Genomic DNA, 25,071 nt, shown 5'->3' with positions numbered 1-25,071 from the left:
AACAACCAACTCAGTGGCTACCTGAACGGCTCCATCCTCTCGTGATGCAGCAAGAACCGGGGTACCCAGTAGGCCCGCAGCCGTCGCAGGACGTCGTACTGGGTGCGTAGGAAGATGGTGTGACTGAGGCACATGTTGGAGGCGGACTTGCTGATGTAGTTCCGTGCATCCTGGGTCAGGTTCAGCTTGTACTTGTCCTGGATGTCTCTGCAAGAGAAGATCAGATGGCAAAATTATTGGGGGCGGTCAGGTAGCCTGGTTGTTAAAGAAGACCCGGGTTCGATCCCCCACATTGGTATAATATGTGCAGCCCATTTTTCGGTGTCCCCCGCCGTGATATTGCTAGAATATTGCTAAAAGCGGTGTAAAACCATACACACTCACTCATAACTATTGGTACAGCATCCATTTCTTACCCTACATCACCTGTGAAGATCCAGGTTAGAATTGCAACCCACGCAAGTCGTAAAAGGGAACTAACGGGATTCGGTGGTCAGACTTGCTGACTTGGTTGATGAATGTCATCGTATCCCAATTGCGTAGATCGATGCTCATGCATATGAAGCCAATCACTGGATTGTCTGATCAAGATTCGATTATTTACAGACCGCCGTCATATAGCTGGAATACTGCTGAGTGCAGCGTTAAACAACAAACAACTTATCCTATATCGTTATGTATACCACTCATAAGAAGTTCTGGTGATCTTGTGAGTGGTATATATGGTCTCTTGAGTTTATGTACACATCCCCCACCCCCGCCCCAGTGGTGTCTGATGTGTCAGGGCCGCCTCCGTGGTCTAGTGGTAGAGCGTCCGCCCGGAGAGCGGAAGGTCCGGGGTTCGATCCCCGGCCGCGTCATACCAAAAGACGTTAAAAGATGGTACTTGTTGTTACCCTGTCTGGCGCTCGACATTAAGGGGATAAAACAAGGACTGGTCGGCTCGGAGTCAGTATACTGTGTCTGAGTGGGGTATTCATGTTTAACTGCGGCATGGTATCTCAGTGAGCTAGCACTATAAATCGGCATCAGTCCGGACTAGTACAAGCAGCCACACAAACACACACACACGTACATGCACGTCGCTATATAAGTGCAATAATCTTGGACGCGACGTTAAACCCCATTTCACCTCACCTCACCTTATGTGTCCGGTAGTCACCACGCCCACCCCACCACCCCTGAAGTCCACTGATCAGTCCGTGCTGCGCCGAGCCCCCACCTGAACAACCTGTTCCTTGTCTCCAGGGAGGAGTCCTCTTCCTCATCCTGCATGGAGTCCTTGTAGAACTCGCAGTCCAGCCAGAAGTTGAGCAGACTCAGACCCGCCGTGTCGTGGAGGAAGGACCGGAACGCTTCCATCCCCGAGAGCTGGAACAGAAATATAATTGTCCTTCAAACATGTCGGTCGTCGTATGGACGAACTATGAAGAACAAATAATCAGCTTTGGGTGACCAAAATCGTATTTTATCTGTCTGGCATGAGTTCACAAGTAGAACACACTTCCAACAAAATGGAAGATTCAATCCAAGAACACTTATGAGTCAAGTAAGACGAGTTCTATGGATGAACAACTTCTTTATTACAATTAGTTCGACGTTTCGGTGTAGATCCTGACACCTTTATCAAGCAAGTGATGGATGTTTCTCGCCACAGTCACGTTGTATTGTGACTGTGGAGACTCCTATGTAGGCGAAACATCCAGGCCCCTACCCATTAAAATAAAAGAACACAAGATCTCAGTACAAAAAAAATGACTCAAAATTAACTCCTAGAAGCTATCTACATCAAAAGGATCCAGCCAGCAATGAACAGAGACCAAGGCTACTACATCCCGCCTGCTTACCATCACCTAATTGCTAAATCCCTATGTCCATCCAATTATTCCACTGGCTTCCATCATCTCTATCAGTCTGCTTGTTGACTCTGTGTTCATTAGTCATCCACTGGCTTCATATTATCTTAATCAGCTCTCTGTGTCCATCAACCATTTACTGTATAAACATTGATGTTAATAAGTATATATACCTATGTTGTTTAGCACTATCCATCACTTGCTTGATAAAGGTGTTAGGATCTACACCGAAATGTCGCACTAATTGTAATAAAGAAGTTGTTCATACATAGAACTCGTCTTACTTCATCACACCAACTTCTAAATGCCACTGAAAGAAGTCACTTATGAGTCATTTGGAACAGTGATGGCACCAGGTGTTCGAGACTTGATTGAACATGATCTGCCAATAGGAGTGAAGGCCAAGGCTACAATACCGTCGGTTCTAGAAAAAATCCTACCTACTTTTCTTCCCCCAATTACTTTCAGAATGTGATCGTTTTGTGTTGAAAATCATAAGATTAGTCTTAATCTGTTTTTTATTCTCACTTTCCATGCGTCCGATGTGCTTTCAAGTAGTTCTCAAGACATGCATGTGGTCGAAAAAAAATACAGTTTCTAAGTTTGTAAACTGTCATCGTTTCAGTTAAACAGTCAACAGTTTACAAAGCGTTTACAAAAAATGTAAACTATTCTAGTTCACAAATGATAAAGGTTCACAGTTCACAAACCGTATCCTTTGTAAACTATAAAAGTTTCAACACGATTTTAATTTGTAAATTATGATAGTTACAAAAGTTTATATTTAGAAAAATATGGTTCAGGATCGCTAGAACATTCGCATATTTCTGAAAAGAATCGTTCCGTGATGATGTGTGTTTTTGCGTTCGGTGTTAGTTATTGTGATTGTCCAATGTACCGTTTGGTTTCAGACTTTATGCTCCAAATAGTATTTATTATTGCACTCCCTAAATTCTCACACTACAGGTACTCGTGAAGGCAACAGTAGATTGAAGAGTACTGCTTTCATGGTGGACATTTTACAGATGAACACAGAACACTCACCGTTCCCAGAACCTGCTCCTTCATCTGCTGCAACGACATCCTCAACCTCCCCTCCATGTTGCGGACGTCTGTCTCCGTGTTGTCGTCGTCGGAGCTGTCCTCGAACACCACGTATCTCTCCCCCGTCGGCTCCGGCTCGACCTCGCCAAACAGGGCGTCGAAGTCGTTCAAGTAGGGGGCCTTTAAGTACTCGTCGTAGTTGATAGGGGCCGAGATGGCTCTAAGAGAAGGACAGATCCTATCTCTTATATACAGTCTATGTAAACGTCAAACAATTTAAATGGCCACCCGAGAAAGACGTATCAAACCACGGTTACGGTTAATTAAGTGAGTGAGTGAGTATGGTTTTACGCCGCTTTTAGCAATATTCCAGCAATATTCCAGCAATATCACGACGGGGGACACCAGAAATGGGCTTCACACATTGTACCCATGTCGGGAATCGAACCCGGGTCTTCGGCGTGACGAGCGAACGCTTTAACCACTAGGCTACCCGACCGCCCCCGGTTAATAAAAAGAGAGGTTTGAGAGATTCCGATCTCAAGTTACAAATCTTGTTGGTTACATTTTTCAACTTTAGAAGGTCATCTTCTCGAGGCAAGAGCATCCACTAGTCATTTTTTTTAATCAGGTGAGGTGAGGTGAAATGGGGTTTAACGTCGCGTCCAAGATTATTGCACTTATATAGCGACGTGCATGCACGTGTGTGTGTGTGTTGCTGCTTGTACTAGTCCGGACTGATGCCGATTTATAGTGCTAGCTCACTGAGATACCATGCCGTAGTTTAACATGAATACCCCACTCAGACACAGTATACTGACTCCGAGCCGACCAGTCCTTGTTTTATCCCCTTAATGTCGAGCGCCAGACAGGGTAACAACAAGTACCATCTTTTAACGTCTTTGGTATGACGCGGCCGGGGATCGAACCCCGGACCTTCCGCTCTCCGGGCGGACACTCTACCACAAGACTACGGATGCGGCTTTTTTAATCAAAGTCTTGTTTCCACTAGGCTTTGATAAAGGCAAGTTGACACGCTTGCCTCGGGAAGTTGTTGGAGGTTGTGCAACTTTAAAATATATATTTTCCTGTTAGAATTGTTTTGAAAAATATCTGGCATTGGTTTATTTTCTTTTGAAATGACAAAATCTTCGTGAAAAAAAGAAATACAATTTCCTGGTTATTGAACAATGTACAGCTATGGAAGACAAGAAGGGGTCATGGGGTTTTAGTTTTTGAACCTCCGCCTGAGAAGGATTTTATTTTATTTTATATTTTGAGTTTTTAATAGTTATTGGAACCTAATAAGAAAAACCAAAGTATTTCTTTAAAAAACGCAAGTGCCATTTCAATTAACAAAAACATCAATTGTTATACAGTGTACATTTCCTGTAGTATGTAGGTCAATATGAAAATACACATGACAGGTAGAACCATTTCCTCTGTGAAAGCATGATGGCCTACCTGGCCCCCCGTAGAAAAGCCTCCTCGGTTGATGAGTATGGTGGGCGCTTGCCGTGCTTGGACGAATGACTTCTCACACCTGCAGAAACAGCAAATGTTTAAATAGAGGTTTGTTGTTTGGTTTATAACGCCGCACTCAGCAATATTCCAGCTATATGACGGCGGTCTGTAAATAATCGAGTCTGGACCAGACAATCCAGTGGTTGACATCACGAGCATCGATCCACGCAATTGGGATACAATGACAAGCATCAACCAAGTCAGTGAGCCTGACCGTCCGATCCCGTTATTCGCCTCTTACGAAAGTATGGTCGCCTTTTACGACAAGCATAGTCGCCTTTTACGTTTAAATAGAGGCGTAGAGCGTCCCGGCACCATTTGTATCTGTCGTTCAAAAAAAAAAAAGCAAAGCAAAGTATAAATCATTAACAAAACACCTTTGGGATCTTGAATATTTTGTTGGATATGTTTTTTTATTAATTTAGTTCTCAATATTCACAACAAAAATATTCATGATCCCTAACCTATTTTGAACAGTATATAATGTTTTGTACTCATAATGTACTCGAAACGGATACATAACTACAATGACATCTCGAAATTCTTGGAGTGAGTGAGTTTGGTTTAACGCCGCTTTTAACAGTATTCCAGTTATATCATGGCGTGTCAGCTTAATGTGGGAGGAAAGCCCGAAGTGATGCAGGTCTCAGACTGTTTACCACTTCGGTGAAACCCACGAGCACGGGTATGGTGCTGACAAACCTAGAAACATAATCGGAGTGAACCGGGATTCGAACCCACAATCATAGGTTTCTGGCGTGCCCAAGGGACGCAACTCTGCACAGCGAATCGCGGCGCCTTAGACGACTGGGCCACCCGTGCCCCCTCGAAATTCTTGGAAGAGAATGAATGTCGAGTTGTCCGTTGTTCGAGACAGGCGATGTTAGAATATTGTATTCACGCGGACACTGTCGGGATCACAAGGATATATCGTCCTACTGACAAATGGACATTAGAAACAGAGTCCGAGTTAAAGAGGTTCACAGTACAAAACATTAGGCTAGCACCCCACATAACATATGAAAAGTATATTTACCTTTATTGGAATCTGACGGGAACACTTCCACCTCTGATGATATTCTGTAATATATGATGAAAGTAAACACACCAACCGTTTGTCAACATACGTGAGGTGAAACTGGGTTTAACGTCGCGTCCAAGATTATTGCACTTACATAGCGACGTGCATGCACGTGTGTGGGTGGCTGCTTGTACTAGTCCGGACTGATGACGATTCATAGTGCCAGCCCACTGAGATACCATGCCGCAGTTTAACATGAATACGCCACTCAGACACAGTATACTGACTCCGAGCCGACCAGTCCTTGTTTTAGCCCCTTTATGCCGAGCACCAGACAGGGTAACAAGAGGTACCATCTTTTAACGTCTTTTGGTATGACGCGGCCGGGGATCTTGTCAAGATTTCAAGATTACATAAGTTGTGATTTCAAGATATTGATCTTGGAATTTCAAGATAAGTTGCAATTTTAAGATATTACCTTGAAATTTCAACTTAGTATCTTGACATGTCAACCTACCATCTTAGTATTTTAAGAAGAAAAAGAAAAGAACAAATGGCCCTAAAAGGCTCTCGTAGGATACATGTAAGGCTACATTCGCCTCTATTGTTGCGATTCAAAAGCGTCGTCATCATTGCAATTTCTCTTATCATAACTTTGCAATTTCTCTCGCCCATGAGTGCAATTAAATTGGATGACTAATATCAGCTGCCTGTCATTGGAATCGAACTCTCAACGAAGCCTTGTACCAAATATGTCCAGGGTATTTTTCTGAATGGAAATACTTATCTGTTTTCTTTACATATACTATTCAGAAGAAGTTACAAAACGGACGATTAAATATAGTCATGTGTAAAAATCGGGTGTCCTTTAACTTCTGTTGATGAGTATAAGCACCATAGGCCCGTAGCCATACAGTATTACTGAAATGCAATTAATTGGACAATTATCAACGTGTCTACACATATATCTGGATGCCTTGAAGGTTCGGTTTATATACAGTCCAAATAGCCCTGTCACCCGTGAACATCCTGATCAGAATAGGTCTTCAGCAACCCATACTTGCCGTAAAAAGGCGACTACGCTTAACGGGTTCGGGTGGTCAGGCTCGGTGACTTGGTTGGTGCATGTCATCGTATCCCAATTGCGTGGATCGATGCTCATGATGTCAATCACTGGATTGTCTGGGTCCAGACTCGATTATTTACAGACCGCCGTCATATTGCTGGAATATTGCTGAGTGCGGCGTTAAAGAACAAACAAACAAACAGGGATCAACATTATCTAGGAAATATCTTTCAACTATTGACAAAAAAGGTATTTGAATATCCAGTCTAATGATCGATACCATCCTCAAATATCCAGTGTATAATATCTCTATTTGTTACGATGAATACAACAGCCCGAATGACACGACAATGAAAAATGTCTCTCCTGTGAGATGGAAACGATTGAGGGGCTGGCGTAACGGAAGTATCCAGGGTACTTATCATAATGGAATGAAGATATAATACCCTGCATAAATGAGGATGGACTGATACCGGCCAGGAGTGGAGGCGGGTGTACCTGGTTGCCCGCTTGGACGTGCTGCCTGTCTTTTGTCCCCCTCGCTTGTCCCCCTGGGAACAAGACGCCCGCTCTGTGAGCGCCCCTCGCTCCTTGTGTGTCCCGTTGCTGGGGTTCCGTGGCCCCCGGGGGGCAGCCGGAGGGGGTGTGCCGGTGGAGGTTGTGTCGCTCATGTCACTGTAGCCGTCTCCAACTGTAACAATTCAAAGTTCAAACGCTATGTTCATATTTTTAATTGACGAGTTCTTTTCTAAATTTCAGAACGCCGCGATCCGATCAGAAGTCATGTTGAAAATGCAATCATGTCCGATCAGTTTCTTAACGCAGAACGATCATTCACGAATATATCATCAACTACACATAAAATAAACAGAATCCCGGCAGTGTGGAAATCAATCTTGTTTGGAAAGGAAAAGACAACAATAACATTATTTGAATAATATTCCTCTCAGTGTATTGTTGCGAAGTTTGTCATATGCTCTAAGAAAAGAGAAAGTGATTGATTTTGGTTTTAACACCACTCAGTATCTCAGTTATATCAATGGGGGATGTTTTGTTGGGTTTGTTGTTTTTGGTTTGTTTTTGTTTTGTTTTGTTTTGTTTTGTTGTTGTTGTTTTGTTTGTTTGTTTGTTTGTTTGTTGTTGTTTTTTGTGGGGGGTCGTTGCAAGCGCCTCACAGCGATATCACCAGCGATATCCTGTTCGCGGAGATCTCTATACTACCGCTGTCACCTGTCAAAGCTCCCCACTGTGATAGGTGGCCACAACCATGCTCGGAGTTGAACTCGCAACCGACTTTCCGTTATGTTTACGAACAAGTGATGACTGCCACGACGCCGACCGAATACTCTTACCCAAGTTTCAATATTTTCTTTGAGTGTCTATTGGAATTTATGTTTCATTTAAACTATCATATAATTGGTATAGTAAGAATGGAAGGGGGAAATTGGTTGATTTTCGTTCGTCTGCAATCTCGAACCAATCTGATTCAAACAACAAGAAGGTAAATTCATCTGGGAAATCTGGTCAGTCGTAAACCTTTTCAAAATTCACTATAATGGCATTCCCAAAGACATAAACAAAAGCATCAACGTTACTACATTGGGGGACAGAGGGCAAATTTCAAGATTCTTGTAATGACCGCTTCCACACTTCCAGCGATGTTACCGAGAGTGTAACGAAGGTGTCACGCGCTGGGAAGGAGCTTGGGCAATCGCATTCGTCACCAATCGCCTCTTTCCGTAACCTGCAAGAAGACTCGTCCCCCTATCGATGAATGTTATGTGCGAAAATACGACAAACCAATCCGAATGCGCGTATGATTTCAAGTTCTTCGTCAAAGAATCCCTCAGAAATATTTTTTGATTTCACATAATTATGTCTTGCATCTAAAACTATACCCAAGACACAGTTAAATGTGTTCAGTCATACTGTATAATTCCGCATGTCCCGATGTGCTTTAAATTGCATCTGAAATATATATAATATATGGGGAAATACATGTGAACCATAACGCGACGAGTTGACAATTATTTTAGGTATGCCCGTTTGCGCGAAAGACAGAACCCGGTCGCAAAAATGGCCATGAGAGGGGCACGAGTCGCTATTCGGCTTGTCCCGGAATAACACGAGTTGGTCACGAATGGGGCAATCGTTGTAGTTAAGGGGCGCAACTCTGTTAAGACCCTTGTTCCATTGGGAGCAGATGCCATATGTAGAGTTAATGTACACAATACGCAATGAACCAAACGTTACATGATTGTTTACACAGCCAGCTGTCTAGACAGAACAGGAAGCTATTCACCCTGAAGATTGATAAGTTTTCGTACTTTGTGTCACTATATGTTTTTCAAGAGGACAAACCACTCCCTTGTGAAAATCGGAGAGACATGTTACCGTCAACAGCAATCTTACTGTCAGAGTATTGCCCCTACAACAGATCGGATACATCAATGGAGTGCTTGTTTAGGAGTAAGCGGAGGGGCTTGGGTGAGGAGATCGGGAAAACACAGGTTAAAAAAAGATACATAGAGAATCTCACCCTCGTGTCTTTTGATATCAAATATATCAACACTTGTTGATAAAAGTGGAAAACTCCGAGGCTTTTATCAACGAGTGTTGATATATTTGATATCAAAAGACACGAGGGTGAGATTTTATTTATCATCCAAAATCATTCTTCCAACTTTTTGTTGTTGTAGACAGTAACAAGCAGTGTTAAAATGTAAAAAGTACTGCTAACAGCCACTAGCAGACCCATTAGTGATGTCATTTGGTTGTGACGTCATGGTAACAATGACGTCACAATGGTCTGCAAAGCATTGTGATGCAATTTCATTTCAGCGATATCTACAATGTAGATATCGCTTGATCTCGCGTGGGAGCCAGTTTTGGATGATAAATTGTTATTAACACCAATTGATGTAGCTGGTGGGCCAACAGAGGGACCGGATCCGGTGCTATTGTTAATATACTAATAATGTGTGTTTGATATCAACAGGACTAGTATGATAATAAAAGAGAGTGTTTGCGGAGAGTAGTTGGATGGGTGACTGTTCGGCAGTCTGACGATTGAAAGTTTCTTGGGCTTCGGTGCTGCCCCACACTGAAGCACTCCTAACACGTGTGGTGGCTGCTTACGTAAGCTTACGTATGTGATAATATGCCTCTGTTCATGGTGCAGTGAATGGGTACCCGGTAGGATGAGATTGTAAAAAAAAACCGTAGGTGTTTAAATTGTTTGAAAAAGTATGGGCCAAGTATCCCATTATCTGTGAAAACGATAGGTTTCAGAAACATGAAAAGGCACTCATGGTCATCAGAGACGTCCGGTTAAAGAATTAATTTTATACACTATCGATGTGGAACTCGAACCCGTGACGAACGAACGCTTTAACCACAAGGCTAACCACGAAACATTCATAATATAATATACTACTCAAAAGAGGTTTAAGAACACCCGATTCTATCATATTAACTGCCAAGCCATGATAGGTGTCCTTGTGAGTTAGTTGGGTTTAACACCGCTTTTAACAGTATTCCAGTCATATCGCGGCGTGTCAGCTTAATGTGAGAGTAAAGCCCGAAGTGATGCATGTCTCAGACGTTTACCGCTTCGGTGAAACCCACGAGCACGGGTATGGTGCTGACAAACCTAGAAACATAATCGGGGCGAACCGGGGCGAACCCACAATTAAAGGTTTCTGGCGTGCCCAAGGGACGCAACTCTGCAACGCGAATTGCGACACCTTAGACGACTGGGCCACCCGTGCACCCGTGATAGGTGTTCTTAATTAAGGTAGGAGTGTATGTGTATGTTGGGGGAGGGGGTGGGGGTGGGTGGATTCGCTTTGGGGTTTGGGGTGTGGATGTGTACTGTATTCCCGTCTCTGCAATAGCTCAGAGAATGTACAAGAACATATGCGGAGAGCAAGGGTCAATTGACGTATTTATTTGTTTGATCTGTTCTTGAGTTGTATTTGCTTTATAAACAGGTCGTTCACTCACTGTCATAGTAAATCCTCCCGGCGGGGTCACTGAGTGCTCTACTGCCAGGTCTCCGGAATCTGTATAATGCCGAATGTCTCAGTTCCATCAGGCCGAACTCGTCATCCAAGGCATCTTCAGCACTGTTGTCGGCGCTGTTGCTAAGGCTGGACACGTAGCTCTCGGACTGACGACTGTATCCCCGTAGCTGTCGGCTGGAGTTGCGGCTGGCAGAGATACGGTCGTCAAGGGGCCGCAGCAACAGCTTGCACAACTTAAGTTCTCGGAACAGCTGAGTTCTGGCAATGACATTAAGTTACGCATCCTCTAGTCTTTGATAAGTTGTAGATTCAAGAGTCGGATAACTTACCCCTTACTAAAAACATAGCTGTATCACACTTTGCATGGACTGCACGTGCAGCACGTAGTCTTACGAAAAATATCGTCTGCAGTATTGAACATACAACACGTGATCAAATGACAACGTCTCATTGGACAAGAGCAAGTTGTTTGTTTGTTGCCAGAGCCAGCAATATTCCAGCAATATAATGGCGGCCTGTAGATAATCGGGTCTGGACCAGATAACTCAGTGATTGATATTATGAGCAAAGTCTCGTATGCGATCAACCAAGTCACCCTTAAATATTTTTCTTTACAAAAGAGGAATCGGCGATTCTGTTATACAAATTACCAATTTTGTGTGGTCTGAAATGGAACTGATGGCGAGGTATGAGAAGGGGGTATTGCAGCAAGGAGGAAATTGTTAGTAAAAGAAACAAAAGTTTTCACAAGAATGAAAATAAAAAAGAACAAAAGTGTTGGTATGTGAGGTTTTCATAGAAGAAGAAGAAGAAGAAGAAGAAGAAGAAGAAGAAGAAGGAGAAGAAGAAGAAGAAGAATGAAAGTGAACACGTCGTTGGGACTGATTTTTCTCAGTGGGTTAATACAGCACAAAAGTTGTGTGAGATGTTTTATGTGTGATATGTTGGATCTTGTGTGAAGCGTGTATGTGACGTGTTCAAACGTTGTTGGAAATGTTTGATGTGCGAAAGATGTTTGAGGTTGTGAGAGATGTTGGACATGTGAGATATGTTTGATATGACATATGTTTAACGTGTGAAAGATGTTTGAGGTTGTGATAAATGTTTGACGTGACAGATGCTACCTGAGAAACTGGGGGAGTCTCTCCTCCCTAGCCCACTCCAGCATCTTCTCGCACTCCCCAGTGGTGGCGCCATAGTGGACAGAGGGGGACACGCACCCGGACAGGGAGCCGCTCAGGTCACTCAGGTCAATCTCCTCGAACGCCCCGGTCAGACGGTTGTAGCCCAGGGCTTGGGGAAACACCTGCAACGCAGGATATCCGTCAGTGATGTACATTAAAGATTAACTTCAGTTATATCACTGCATGTATTGTTTGTTTGTTGTTTAACGCCGCAGTCAGCTAAGGGTGAAACGATACCCCGATATTCCGATGCATCGCGATACTTGACCCACGATACGATATACGATAAACGTAGGCCCATTTATCGATACGCCACGATACGGAACTCAAATCTCAAGTACAGCGTTTCCGCGCTATTGTGCCTTTCAATAAACCTCTAACTTGGTTCAAGCGCGCGGTAACGCATGGCTCCAAAAAACGTACTTACATTTTTAATAAGCTCAGGTTTTACACTGACAGGTGCTTTTCCCCATCTCAAAAAAAATTATCAGCTGATCACCGCAAGCACATAACACCGAAAATACCAGTCAGCAAATCCAAACTGAAGTACGCAATTCAATACCATTATTATACTATCTTGTTATTAAAACGTGTTCATTGTATATCTGGACTTGTGTTTGTATCATATTATATATATTTATTCAAAATTCCATTTGATATTGTTTTCATTAAGTTAGGTGAAATCGTGTGTGAAGAGAAACAGCAACCACGGTCAGATTACCGCTTTTGGCGCATTGAAATGAACTTTAGTTGCTAGAGAATGGATACACATATTAACAATGCCCTACTTTGACTCGTTTAAAGACATATTTGTGGCAATTTGGCTAATATATGTCAACATAACGTTTTCCTATCGAAATACATGTAGCGCGGGAAGTCCCTACGGTGACTGGTCAAATTGTTCCATACGTAAAAATATCCTGCAACAGCAATCACCAGTTACAAAATGCTACGCTTGTGGTTCTTATAATTTTAAGAATATATATAGTAAAAGCTGCAACTAAAGCTACACGATATTGGAATATATTATTCCTGATAAAACAATAATTCCAGATACAATGTATTCGACCATTGCATCATAAATTCTTTGAAGTTGTATCACTAGTGAAGTACATTAATTATTTTCTGGTGTTTGAACTTTGAATTGTTTTGAAGGAAAGTTAGGGAAAGTTCCACTTTGAAGCTTAACAACTTCAGTAGTCTTGTTAATAAATATTATAAAATAATTTTGACTGTTCCAAAATCATGAAAGGTTCAATCTTGACATGCTTTAAGTCTTGTTTTTTTTATCATTGCGTATAGAGAAACGTATCGTATCGTGACCAGAATATCGTGATGCGTATCGTATCGTGACCTTCCTGTGTCGTTGCAGCCCTACAGTCAGCAATATTCCTGCTATCTGACGGCGGTCTGTACATAAATCGAGTCTGAACCAGACAAATCAGTAATTGACATTAGGAGCATCGATCTACGAAGACATGCATCAACCATGCCAGCGTGCCTGGCAACCCAACCCAGTTAGCCGCACGTACACACACGCACGAACACATACGCACCTAGTGTTAACAGAATCTAGTATTAGTTAAAAACCCGTGATACCCAGCGGGTGTCTCTGTTGTAGCCAGACGGATACATACCGGAAGTCCGAGGAAGGCGTTGAAGTAGTCGAGGAAGAGGTCATCATATGCCAGGAGGTCCTCTAGGTTCTCCCCGCTGATGTCCAGGCCTGGAACAAGTGGAGGTCAGTACAGATACTCCAATATATGTGTGATTGAGTGAGTTGGGTTTAACGCCGTGCTGAACACTTACAGCTATCAGCTTAATGGGGTGGTCTGCCCAATCCAGACCGATGCAGGTCTTAGACGTTTACCCGTTTGTTTGTTTGTTTGTTTGTTGTTTAACGCAACACTCAGCAATTTTCCAGTTATATGACGGCGGCCTAGAAATAGTCGAGTTTGGACCAGACAATCCAGGGACTGACATCATGAGCATCGATCTACACAATTGGGATACAATGACATGCATCAACCAAGTCACCGAGCATGTCCGCCCGATCCCATTAGTCCCCTCTTAAGACAAGCATGGGTTACTGAAGACCTATTCTAACCTAGATCTTTGCGGGTCACCCGTTTGGTGGAACCCACTAGCAAGGGGGGATGCTGTTAGACCAAGGATCTTATATCAATCAGGAGAAATCGAGATTTGAACCCCAAACCAGAGGATCATGGTAGGTAAAGAAAGTAGCCCTGCACAGGTAGTAATGGCGAGTCAAATACAAGGAACCTTATACCTTAAAGAACGCATCCCTGGTCTAAGGGACGTTGAATGATGGTACTTGTTGTTACCCTGCCTGGTGCTCGACATTGAGGGGATAAAACAAGGGAACAGGTCGGCTCGGAGTCAGTATACTGTGAGTGGGGTATTCATGTTAAACATCGGCATGTTATCTCAGTGGGCTAGCACTATAAACCCGACACCAATCCGGCTAGCACTATAAAACCAACAGCACATACACCTGCATACACGTCGCTATATATGCAATAATATTGAATCACATTTCATCCCACTCACCTTTCCCATAAAACCCATAGGGTATATACAATAAAAAATGTATGACAAAATTCACACAACTCACACACTCATAAATGTATGACTAAGCTTATCTGTGTACACAGCTTAGCTGTTGCCCTGGTCTAGAGCACTTCTAACAAAGATGTTCTGTAGCACACCTTGCCATTTAAAGAGACTGCAGTCAAGTACTCCACGTTATCCACAGTAGTGATGTAAATTAAATATTGGGTAAAAGAGGTAAGACATAAAATATTGATAATAAATACTACTGAAAAGAAATTAAAGAACACCCGACTGTTTCATATGACTATAGTCATGGCATGACAGATTAACTATAGTCATATAAAAAATATCGGGTGTTCTTTAACTTCTTTTGAGTAGTATAGGAGAAAGGTACTAGTCTAAATGGTCGAATGACATTTCTACCACAAAGGGGTAATATATGATTTATATGTCCGCATATATATCACAAATATCAAACTAAAACCTAATTATAAATCAGTGTACAGTAAACTACGTTTATAACGAACACGCTTATAACGAATTGACGGATATAACGAACTTATTTTTAGTCCCGACCATTTGTTGTATATATGCTGTATGTATGCATATAACGAACTACGGTTATTACGAACTAAAATTAGTGCCCCCCCCCCCCCCCCCCTCAAGTTCGTTATAACCGCAGTCTATTATATTTTGTCTGAAAGGTATTAGTGAGTGAGTATGGTTTTACGCCGCTTTTAGCAATATTTCAGCAATATCACGGCGGGGGACACCAGAAATGAGCTTCACACATTGTACCCATGTCGGGAATCGAACCCGGGTCTTCGGCGTGACGAGCCAACGCTTTAACCACTAGGCTACCCGACCGCCCCTGAAAGGTATTACATGGTCTGAATCTTACAATGGAGATCATAGAAAAGGTTTTGTCACTTATATTAACATACCGTGTGAGTACACATTTCCCAGGTCGTGGGCCATTGCTACACAAGCACATCGGTAATCAAGCAGAGGTACACACGTCAATCGTCCAGGTATAAATCAGAAAACCCATGTTGTGTAAAACACAAGGTGACATATCCCCACGTCGACTCTCAAGGCAGAACAGGCAGTGTCTGACACGACAAACAGGCAACATTGTTGCACTAACCGACACGGTACTTAAATCACCTCCAATCACAGAAACAGTTTATGGCCACCGATTATAGTGTCAGTGCTTGCCTACGGGAAGCCCGTCCCCAACACCCGCGTTGATCGTGTACCCATTTCACGACAATTTACATGCATATTGTACTAATTGGCCGGGTCAATGTGCCGATCGCAAACCCCACACTTAGTCTATTGTCCTCAAGCTTCAAAGTGTCTACCTCAACAGAAGCCCTGAAACCAGGGGGCCAAGGTCCTCACACAACGCCAGGCAGTGATCTCGAGAGACTTAGCCACTGAGTGTGTCAGTGAAAGACTTATGCAGGATTGTGTCAGAAAGGCCTTAGCTGTGATCGTGTCCAAGCAACTGGTACTCCCGTGGTCCCCACCTGTTGGGGGTGATCAGGAGATAAGGATGTTCTTTTTAAGGACAATAAACCAACTTAATTTGAAATAATCAGAACTGGTTCTGACAGTAACGTGTATGATAAGATAGTTGGGTATGCATTGAGTGGCTTAAGTAAATGTAGGTATGAACGATAATTTATTACTGAAATATTTCAAAGAAATGCCTATTTAAAGTGTTTTCTTGTGACTTCTACATTCACGGGAAAATGGTTAATAAGCATAAATAAACCCATCGATAAAGGCGATCTCAAAACACCTGAAATATTTTTTCAAGAAATAAAGACAAGAAATGCCCCCTTTAAAGTGTTTTAGATGATGCGTATATTGGATAGAAAATATAAGGAATTAATTTTTAATTTTTTTAAATCTACCAAAGATCAAAGAAGTTCTAATGCAATTATCATTATGTTTCATTTGGTTATGATGATGCGGCGTTCAACATACATCTATGCGCATGTGTGTGCGTGTGTTCGTGCGTACGTCTGCTTGTACCTGTCCGGAATAAACTTGGTTATATAGTGCTAGCCCACTGAGATACCATGCCGCAGTTTAACATGAATACCCCACTCAGGCACAGTATACTGACTCCAAGCCAACCAGTCCTTGTTTTATCAAGACATCCATAAATTACACGTACTATAGTAAAATTATATTTCCTACACATAACTCAGCTGCATTACACGGTGGCGCAGTATAATACCTTGTATTATCCCCTTCATGCCGAGCGCCAGGAAGGGTAACAACAAGTGCCATCTTTTAACGTCTTTTGGTCTGACGTGGCCAGGGATCAAACCCGGACATTCCGCTCTCCGGGCAGAGATCCACTAGACCACGGTCTACTTATAGTGGACAGCCATAAGTGGTTAAATGTCCTTAGGTAGTTTTGATACCAAGCCAGCTTCACTGAGTGAGTGAGTAAGTTAATATTTAACGTCACATCGGCAGTATTTCAGCCATATCGTGACGAGAAGTACATTTATAATGCCTATATTTTGACTGAATAAAAACCTGTCCCAGCGTCACTGGTGGTTGACGTCAATAGGTTTCAGCAGTCGAGTGGATAACGGTGTGCGTTTCAATGTCCAGTTTAAAACCACTATTTCAATATGGGGGTTTGGTGTACAATTCTTCAATCATTCAAAGAAACACTCAAAGCAACATGTTTCTAACCCTAGAGGCAATTCTTTTGTAATATAATGTCACAAATCATACATATAAGCTGTGTTTAACTCTTCCGAAAGAAATCTTTTAAAAATGAAACCAAAAAAGGTCTATATGACAATAACAAAGTCTGGTAATTAAGGGTTTCTTGAGATTGTGTCAGTGAGTCAGGGAGTACACTGTCATCAACGCAACAACCTCCCGAACCAACGTTGCTTAACTTCGTCTGATTTGTGAGTGAGTGAGTGAGTTGGGTTTAACGCCGCTTTTAACAGTATTCCAGTTATATCACGGCGTGTCAGCTTAATGTGGGAGGAAAGCCCGAAATGATGCAGGTCTCAGACGTTTACCGCTTCGGTGAAACCAACGAGCACGGGTATGGCTGACAAACCTAGAAACATAATTGGGGCGAACCGGGATTCGAACCAACAATCATAGGTTTTTGGCGTGCCCAAGGGACGCAACTCTGCACAGCGAATCGCGGCACCTTAGACGACTGGGCCACCCGTGCCCACCCCCCGTCTGATTTGTGGCCTGCGAGGTGCACACGAGACCACGTGACATCATAAGTTATAACTAAAGCGTTGTCCATTTGACCTCCACAACCAGGTGTATGTCAAGGCGGTGTCTTATCGCAATGTCTCTTTAATCGGGGTTCAGGTTAGAACTATCTTTTGAAGTGGACAGTTAGACGTCACACGACAAAGGCCAATTTAGCGCTTGTAAACTTTATCATGATTTATCACGAATTTGTAACTGACATAAATGCCTGAAGCTTAATGAAACCGTCAGACGTTTAACTCCTTCAATATATAGTGTCTCATCTATTTATGACAAAATATAACCCGTAACGATCCGGTTAGACTAGGTCTTCAGCAACCCATGCTTGTCGAAAAAGGCCACTATGCTTGTCGTAAGAGGCGACTAACAGGATCGGTTGGTCAGGTTCGCCGACTTGGTTGATGCATGTCATTGTATCCCAATTGCGTGGGTCGATGCTCATGATGTCAATCATTGGATTGTCTGGTCCAGACTCGATTGTTTACAGACCGCCGTCATATAGCTGGAATAGTGCTGAGTGCGGCGTTGAACAACAAACAAACAAATATGACAAAATATAAATGTGATGGTAATAATAATGATGAAGAAGAAACGTACGAGCGTGGAGATGGTGCTGACAGACCAAGGATCATAATCTGGGATTCGAACCCACGAATCGATGACCGTGCCGGGTAAGGGACGCAACTCTACACAGAAAGACCACTCCTACACGCAAGCGTTAGACAATTAACGTCAATGACATCCTGTTTCGAGATATCTATTGACTGTGGCACTCGAGGATTAGGTAGTATATTTCTGTATAGAAACACATCAATGTAGGTACTATTTCACGTGCCCATACTATGATTAAATGTAAGTCGGCAAACTAAAATCCGTCAATTCCCAGAGGATGAGATGAACAGCTCTAATTACTCTCATTGTTTTATACCTAGTAGCGGTTGTTGTATTTAGCTCGTGTTACAAGTAGTAACCCGCGTTATCAACAATCAGATACCCCCCGCCGAGCGAGACACACGCTCCAGTGACATCGATCGATCATAAAATCAATAACAAATTTCCATGATAACAGGCTAAAGGGGAGGGGGAATACGCTATCCCTCCTGAGACGTTTTTATTGCAATATTTCGAACCGGTTTAAAGCGAACACAGAAGAAAAACCATTCGTGTGGTGTAAGAAAACTCAATACATACCACATGCATATATTGATATCGACTATACAGTACCGTTATGTCACAGCCGTGTCAGTGCTGGCAGCAGAGACTCGGGCTGTTTTGACAACACAAGGGGTCAACTGACCCATTACCTGGACTCGTACTGTTCAATATTGCTTGGTCAGTTGTATTTTGTATGGGTCAATGACCTCCCCCCCCCCCCCCCCCCCCCCGCCCCCTTTATCCTTTATCCTTGACTCTAATATACCTGTGTTCTTACTGCCAAATGTCAGGTAGGGATACTTGATACGGTGCTTAGATTAGGGCGAGCTAAATAACAAATTCATTTACATACAATCTTATCCCAATTACACTGCCGGACAAAAGAAAGTCTACACTTGGAAATTGGATTTGACCAAAACATTACAAACGTTGTCTACACGTTACTAGGCTGACATTCGCCGAAACACATCAAACTTAAGGTCGAAAACACAACTATGATACCCGTTTCAAAAAAATCACCAACGAGTAACCATTTCTTGTTTGTTACATTTAACCACACTCAAACGTGGGTGTATATTATCTTTTGTCCGGTAGTGTATTTTACGCCCGGGGTCGTATCTGCAAACGTTTATTCTAATTTAAGTAAATGCAAAATCATGAAGATTTTAAAATATGGCGTATTGGTTGTTACATCTTCTGACAGCGGGGATGTGAGACGTTTCCACGTCTTGTGTTTTTGTGAATCGTGTTATGATTTTAGTCCTGATTTTAATTAAAGGTCATTGTGGCGAATGCCATCCGTTAACTGAAATACGGTACGTCCTGGGCCCCGTACATTCGAATTCCCATAATTTAACGTTGACTTGGTTCTACGATCGCTTTGTGATATGGGGCCTGAGCAATGACTTACAGACTGAGTTGGATTACGTTTACCTTGGATAGCGCTCAGGTCAGCTAAACCGCCGCACTCAGTAATAATCCAGCTATATGACGGCGGTCTGTACATAATTGAGTCTGGACCAGACATCCCAAAGGTTGACATCATGAGCATCGATCTACGCAACTGGGATACGATGACATGCATCAACCAAGTCAGCAAGGTCTGACCACCCGATCCCGTTAGTCGCCTCTTACGACAAGCATAGTCATCTTTTTACGGCAAGCATGGGTTGCTGAAGACCTATTCTACCCTGGATCTTCACAGGTCGAAGATCGGAGACATTTACCCCTCTGGCGAAACCCACGAGCACGGATAGGCTAGTTCTAGGATTCGAACCCCCGACCACCGGACCCAGCTTGCACATGTAAGTGAAGCAGCTCTGCATAGCGAACCTCGCAGACAGCTATGATTGAGTAGAAGATAAGTACGAGAGACTGATTTGATCTTCAATAATGTCACGGCGAAGGACACAAAGACAGGTTTTAATGTACCAATGTGGAGAATCGAACCCGGATAGGGGCTATCGACGGAACGCGCTTCCCGCTATGCTACCCCACCTCCCCGAAAGAAAATTGATATGTAAGTAACAGACATAATTAAAATGAGAAACATAATCCACAAATATACATAACCTGACATTTAATAAACAGACCGCCTCCGTGGTCTAGTGGTAGAGCGTCCGCCCGGAGAGCGGAATGTCCGGGGTTCGATCCCCGGCCGCGTCATACCAAAATACGTTAAAAATTGGTACTTGTTGTTACCCTGTCTGCCGCTCGGCATTAAGGGGCTAAAACAAGAACTGGTCGGCTCGGAGTCAGTATACTGTGTCTGAGTGGGGTATTCATGTTAAACTGCGGCATGGTATCTCAGTGAGCTAGCACTATAAATCGGCATCAGTCCGGACTAGTACAAGCAGCCACGTCGCTATATAAATGCAATAATCTTGGACGCGACGTTAAACCCCATTTTACCTCACCATTTAATAATCAGAGCACACATCCATATTCTGTGAATGCCCAATGTATTTCATGGCAGTAATTTGGAGCCCCGTGTATGTGTCACACACTGACGCTGAGAACAAGCCTCTTGGTTCAAGCCTCTATTACAGTATTAGGTGTAGCAGTACGAAAATAATTCACGAACGAGATGGTTTAGCTTGATTGACTTGGGAGATCAATAGAGACCGGAGGCTGATTAGTATAGATCGATCATCATTCATCGATTACCATAGAGAACCTTTCCAGAATATTGCACGGCTTTGGAAAATGAACCATTAAACAATAATTATTATATCATATCATATTAAAGAAAGAATCGAATATATTACCAATGCCATTTCTGTAAAGCAACAGCTATGTGTGGACGTGTGACACGACTGTTTTACTTCAGTTATGTGATGCATTTTACAAGAGAGCAAGTATCCAGTCCGTTACAGTTATATACCAGGTCTGCACGCAGTATAACGGTATATGGCTGTGTAGGTCTGTTTCTAGCCATTCATAGTGCTTAATCAAATCATAAACGTACAACGCTTGTAGGCTTGGTGTCAGGATACACCGATCTGGAATAAAAGATTCACCCCAAAACATATTATTACTAAATTGAGCTTGTGGGTTTCCCAGTGGTCAGCCTCTATGACGTCACTTAAGCTGTCCTCCAACGTTACAGTTTTATTTGACCCGTGAAGATTCGGGGTAGAATAGGTCTTCAGCACCCCATAAACCGTAAAAGGCGACTACGCTTGTCGTAAGAGGCGTCTAACGGGATCGGGTGGTCAGGCTCGCTGACTTGGTTGATGCATGACATCGTATCCGAATTGCGTAGATCGATGCTCATGATGTCAACCTTTGGATTGTCTGGTCCAGACTCGATTATTTAAGGGCCGCTGTCATATAGCTGGAATATTGCTGAATGGGGCGTTAAACAACAAACAAACAAAGTTATATGTCGTGAATATACTGGAATATAGTTCAAAGCAACATCAAAACAAACTCATTCACTTACCCACTGTTATCATATTGTTTAGATCGCTTCATGGATAAATACTATTGCGTGTGCATCGTTTATGAAATACAGCGGTCGTGATTAGGATTCGTGTCCACATCTCTCCGTCATTACAATAGTAACAAGAGTTTGCCACTAACCTGGCTATATCCACCGCCCCTTTTGCAGAATTTATGACATTATTAAACCTAAACAAACCCTAACCTTTTTTTAACCGAGGTGGAACTTGTCAAGGGAATTGTAAAAAAAGAAGAGTTTGGAACCTAAGTCCATCTTGTTGCCATGGAAACGTAAAAAATATAAATTTCTCAAATTTCTAAATAGCAAAAGGCACCAGTTCAGCATGTACTTGACAGACCTGCAAAGTTCCATGAAAAAATATTCAACGGTTTATGAGTTATGCTCCGGAAACGAAACCCTACACTCACAGAACCTAAGTCCATCTTGTTGCCATGGAAACGTAAATAATATAAATTTCTCAAATTTCTAAATAACAAAAGGCACCAGTTCAGCATGTACTTGACAGACCTGCAAAGTTTCATGAAAAAATATTGAACGGTTTATGAGTTATGCTCCGGAAACGAACCCTACCCTCACAGAACCTAAGTCCATCTTGTTGCCATGGAAACGTAAAAAAATAAAAATTTAAAAATTTCTAAATAGCAAAAGGCACCAGTTCAGCATGTACTCGACAGACCTGCAAAGTTTCCTGAAAAAATATTGAACGGTTTCTGAGTAATGCTCCGAAAACGAAACGTGACGGACGGACGGACGGACGGACGGACGAATTGACGGACGGAGCCCGTTTCTATATCCCGTTTCTACATGAAACATTAACTCCGGAGATTAAATAAAAGTCTCCCGAAACAGATTCCGTTGGGTGTGAAAGTCGGCGTAGTAGTGAAAAGTAGTGAAAAGTATAAGAATGGATCACCGAAAATCAGTGAAGACATCAGGTGTCCTATTCCATTGACTTTGAATATTTATTAAAAATTATCCGAATCAAAGCGAATCGATCTATGTCCTAAATTAATTTAAAAACTATTTCCAAGTGTTCTAAATTTAAATATTTCATAAAATAAGTTACACAATTCGTGAAAAATAGTTTATATATCCCACCCCCCACCCCACCCACCCCACCCCCCACCCCCCCCCCCCCCCACCCCCCCCCACCCCCCCCCACAGTGTATCGTTGTTGGTTGACAACTTAATGTCAATGGAATATATGAATATATGTTGTTAACACGATAAGCTGTAATGTGTAGAATATATCCGAAGCCATGCTATAAGCTGATAGGAGAACAGTTACGAGACGATAATGTATTCGAATTCCTTGACCATACATTTACATCATTGCAAAGAATTGGGTACATGTATGTTGTATGACGACTGTGTATATAAATTAAAGCTCAGTATTAGCTAGCGAAATGTGGTCCTAATGCATTCAAAGCACAATAACCCACGAAAGACCTATTTCATTTTGTCCGACCCCGTAAAGTGCTCTCTATTCAGATACACGAGACAAAACCACAGTTCCATTAAACCTCGGCTTCTGCTCCACATTCAACAATCAATCATTGGCTTCCAACACCACTAACATCCTTATGTCACACGCACAATACCCTTCCAATAAAGTATTGAAATAGTTTCACAACAGCGAAAGTAAAATACTGAAAAACATTGCTAGGTCCTCTTTCGTGATATGTTTGTTATGCAACGCCGGGTTGTCAGGCCCGAAAAGCCACACTCGGCGTCGAGGGCGACGGATCATGAACCCAGTCCACTGTTTGCACACACAAACTTCAGGTGCCTCAACGGTCCCGTGCTTCTATTGACGAGATCTCACCCAGAAGACATTGTACCCGCCGTTAGCAGGGAGAATGGGAAGAAATCCTTTTACATATGTCCTAAGTAACGCCAGGGATTCAATAAACCCATGGAACAACAAATATGAACAGGCTAATCCTGTGGTGGCATACGGGATTAAATATGGCGGCCACCTATCAAATGCTGAAAACATCTTGGCAATATTTTAAAGGGATAATGTACACCTCTGTTGCCGTTGGGTATTACTGACTGTATAAATGGTGTATGGGGCACGACCTATGGAAATGAGGTAAGGTGGTTGAACCATAAACTGATTTGCTTCTCAAACAGATTCAATAAAACAAAGACATTTGGAGATAGCATTTTAAGAAGGACATATGTTTCTATTGACCCGGTTAAAGCATATGCTGATGTTTTGTATCAAGGTGTTGACGTGTTCAGTTCAATACTGACATGTTCTTTGATAACGCTACTCATTAGTTACCCATACCTTTACTATATACAGTGATGGGGAGGACCTAGTTTCAATGATGAGACACGACCCGCTAATGGCATGAGAAACATTATACACGATCTGTTTATGTCATGGGGCACGACCTACTAATAAAGTCATGACACATGGCGTACTAATGTCAAGAGACATGATCTACAATGTTGAGACATGATAATGTCAAGACAAACGACCTACTGATAACGTCATGAGGCACGACCTACTAACAACGTCATGAGACAGGACCTACTAATAACGTCGTGAGACATGACCTACTAATAACGCCATGAGACATGACCTACTAACGTCATGAGACACGACTTACTAATAACGTCGTGAGACATGACCGACTAATAACGTCATGAGGCACGGCCTACTAACAACGTCATGAGACATGACCTACTAACGTCATGAGACACGACTTACTAATAACGTCGTGAGACATGACCGACTAATAACGTCATGAGACAGGACCTACTAATAACGTCGTGAGACATGACCTACTAATAACGCCATGAGACATGACCTACTAACGTCATGAGACACGACTTACTAATAACGTCGTGAGACATGACCGACTAATAACGTCATGAGGCACGGCCTACTAACAACGTCATGAGACATGACCTACTAATAACGCCATGAGACATGACCTACTAACGTCATGAGGCACGACTTACTAATAACGTCGTGAGACATGACCGACTAATAACGTCATGAGGCACGGCCTACTAACAACGTCATGAGACATGACCTACTAATAACGTCATGAGACATGACCTACTAATAACGTCATGAGACATGACTTACTAATAACGTCATGAGACATGACCTACTAACAACGTCATGAGACATGTCCAACTGATGAGACACGACCGACTATTAATGTCATGAGACATGACCTACTCATTACGTCATGAGACATGACCGACTATTAATGTCATGAGACATGACCTATTGATAATGTCATGAAACATTGCCGACTATAAATGTTATGAGACACGACCTGCTAATAACGTCATGAGACAAGACCTACTAATAATGTCATGACCTTCAAATAATGTCATGAGTTAGTGAGTATAGGTTCA

General features: G+C 42.6%; 1 protein-coding gene across 13 annotated transcripts in view; it reads right to left on the bottom strand.

The window, feature by feature from the left end:
* LOC124151105 overlaps positions 1–25,071 on the bottom strand; it is a 79,757-nt gene that overhangs the window by 42,428 nt on the left and 12,258 nt on the right. For 12 of the 13 annotated variants that reach the window (XM_048403176.1, XM_048403177.1, XM_048403178.1 and 9 more), the window contains exons 2-10: positions 13,358–13,446; positions 11,661–11,842; positions 10,517–10,794; positions 7,010–7,202; positions 5,461–5,504; positions 4,365–4,443; positions 2,901–3,120; positions 1,223–1,371; positions 22–207 (exon numbers count right to left, since the gene is read on the bottom strand). In XM_048403176.1, the coding sequence (XP_048259133.1) occupies positions 22–207; positions 1,223–1,371; positions 2,901–3,120; positions 4,365–4,443; positions 5,461–5,504; positions 7,010–7,202; positions 10,517–10,794; positions 11,661–11,842; positions 13,358–13,446 (1,420 nt within the window). Of the gene's footprint in view, positions 1–21; positions 208–1,222; positions 1,372–2,900; positions 3,121–4,364; positions 4,444–5,460; positions 5,505–7,009; positions 7,203–10,516; positions 10,795–11,660; positions 11,843–13,357; positions 13,447–15,238; positions 15,422–25,071 lie in introns of those variants that run through there. The other variant, XM_046523415.2, reaches the window with a different exon arrangement.

The sequence above is a fragment of the Haliotis rufescens genome, unplaced genomic scaffold (assembly GCF_023055435.1).
Source record: "Haliotis rufescens isolate VD_foot unplaced genomic scaffold, xgHalRufe1.0.p SCAF_3, whole genome shotgun sequence".
Lineage (NCBI taxonomy): Eukaryota > Metazoa > Mollusca > Gastropoda > Lepetellida > Haliotidae > Haliotis > Haliotis rufescens.
The sequence above is the reverse complement of the archived record's forward strand: the minus strand, read 5'-3'. Positions and strand labels throughout refer to the sequence as shown.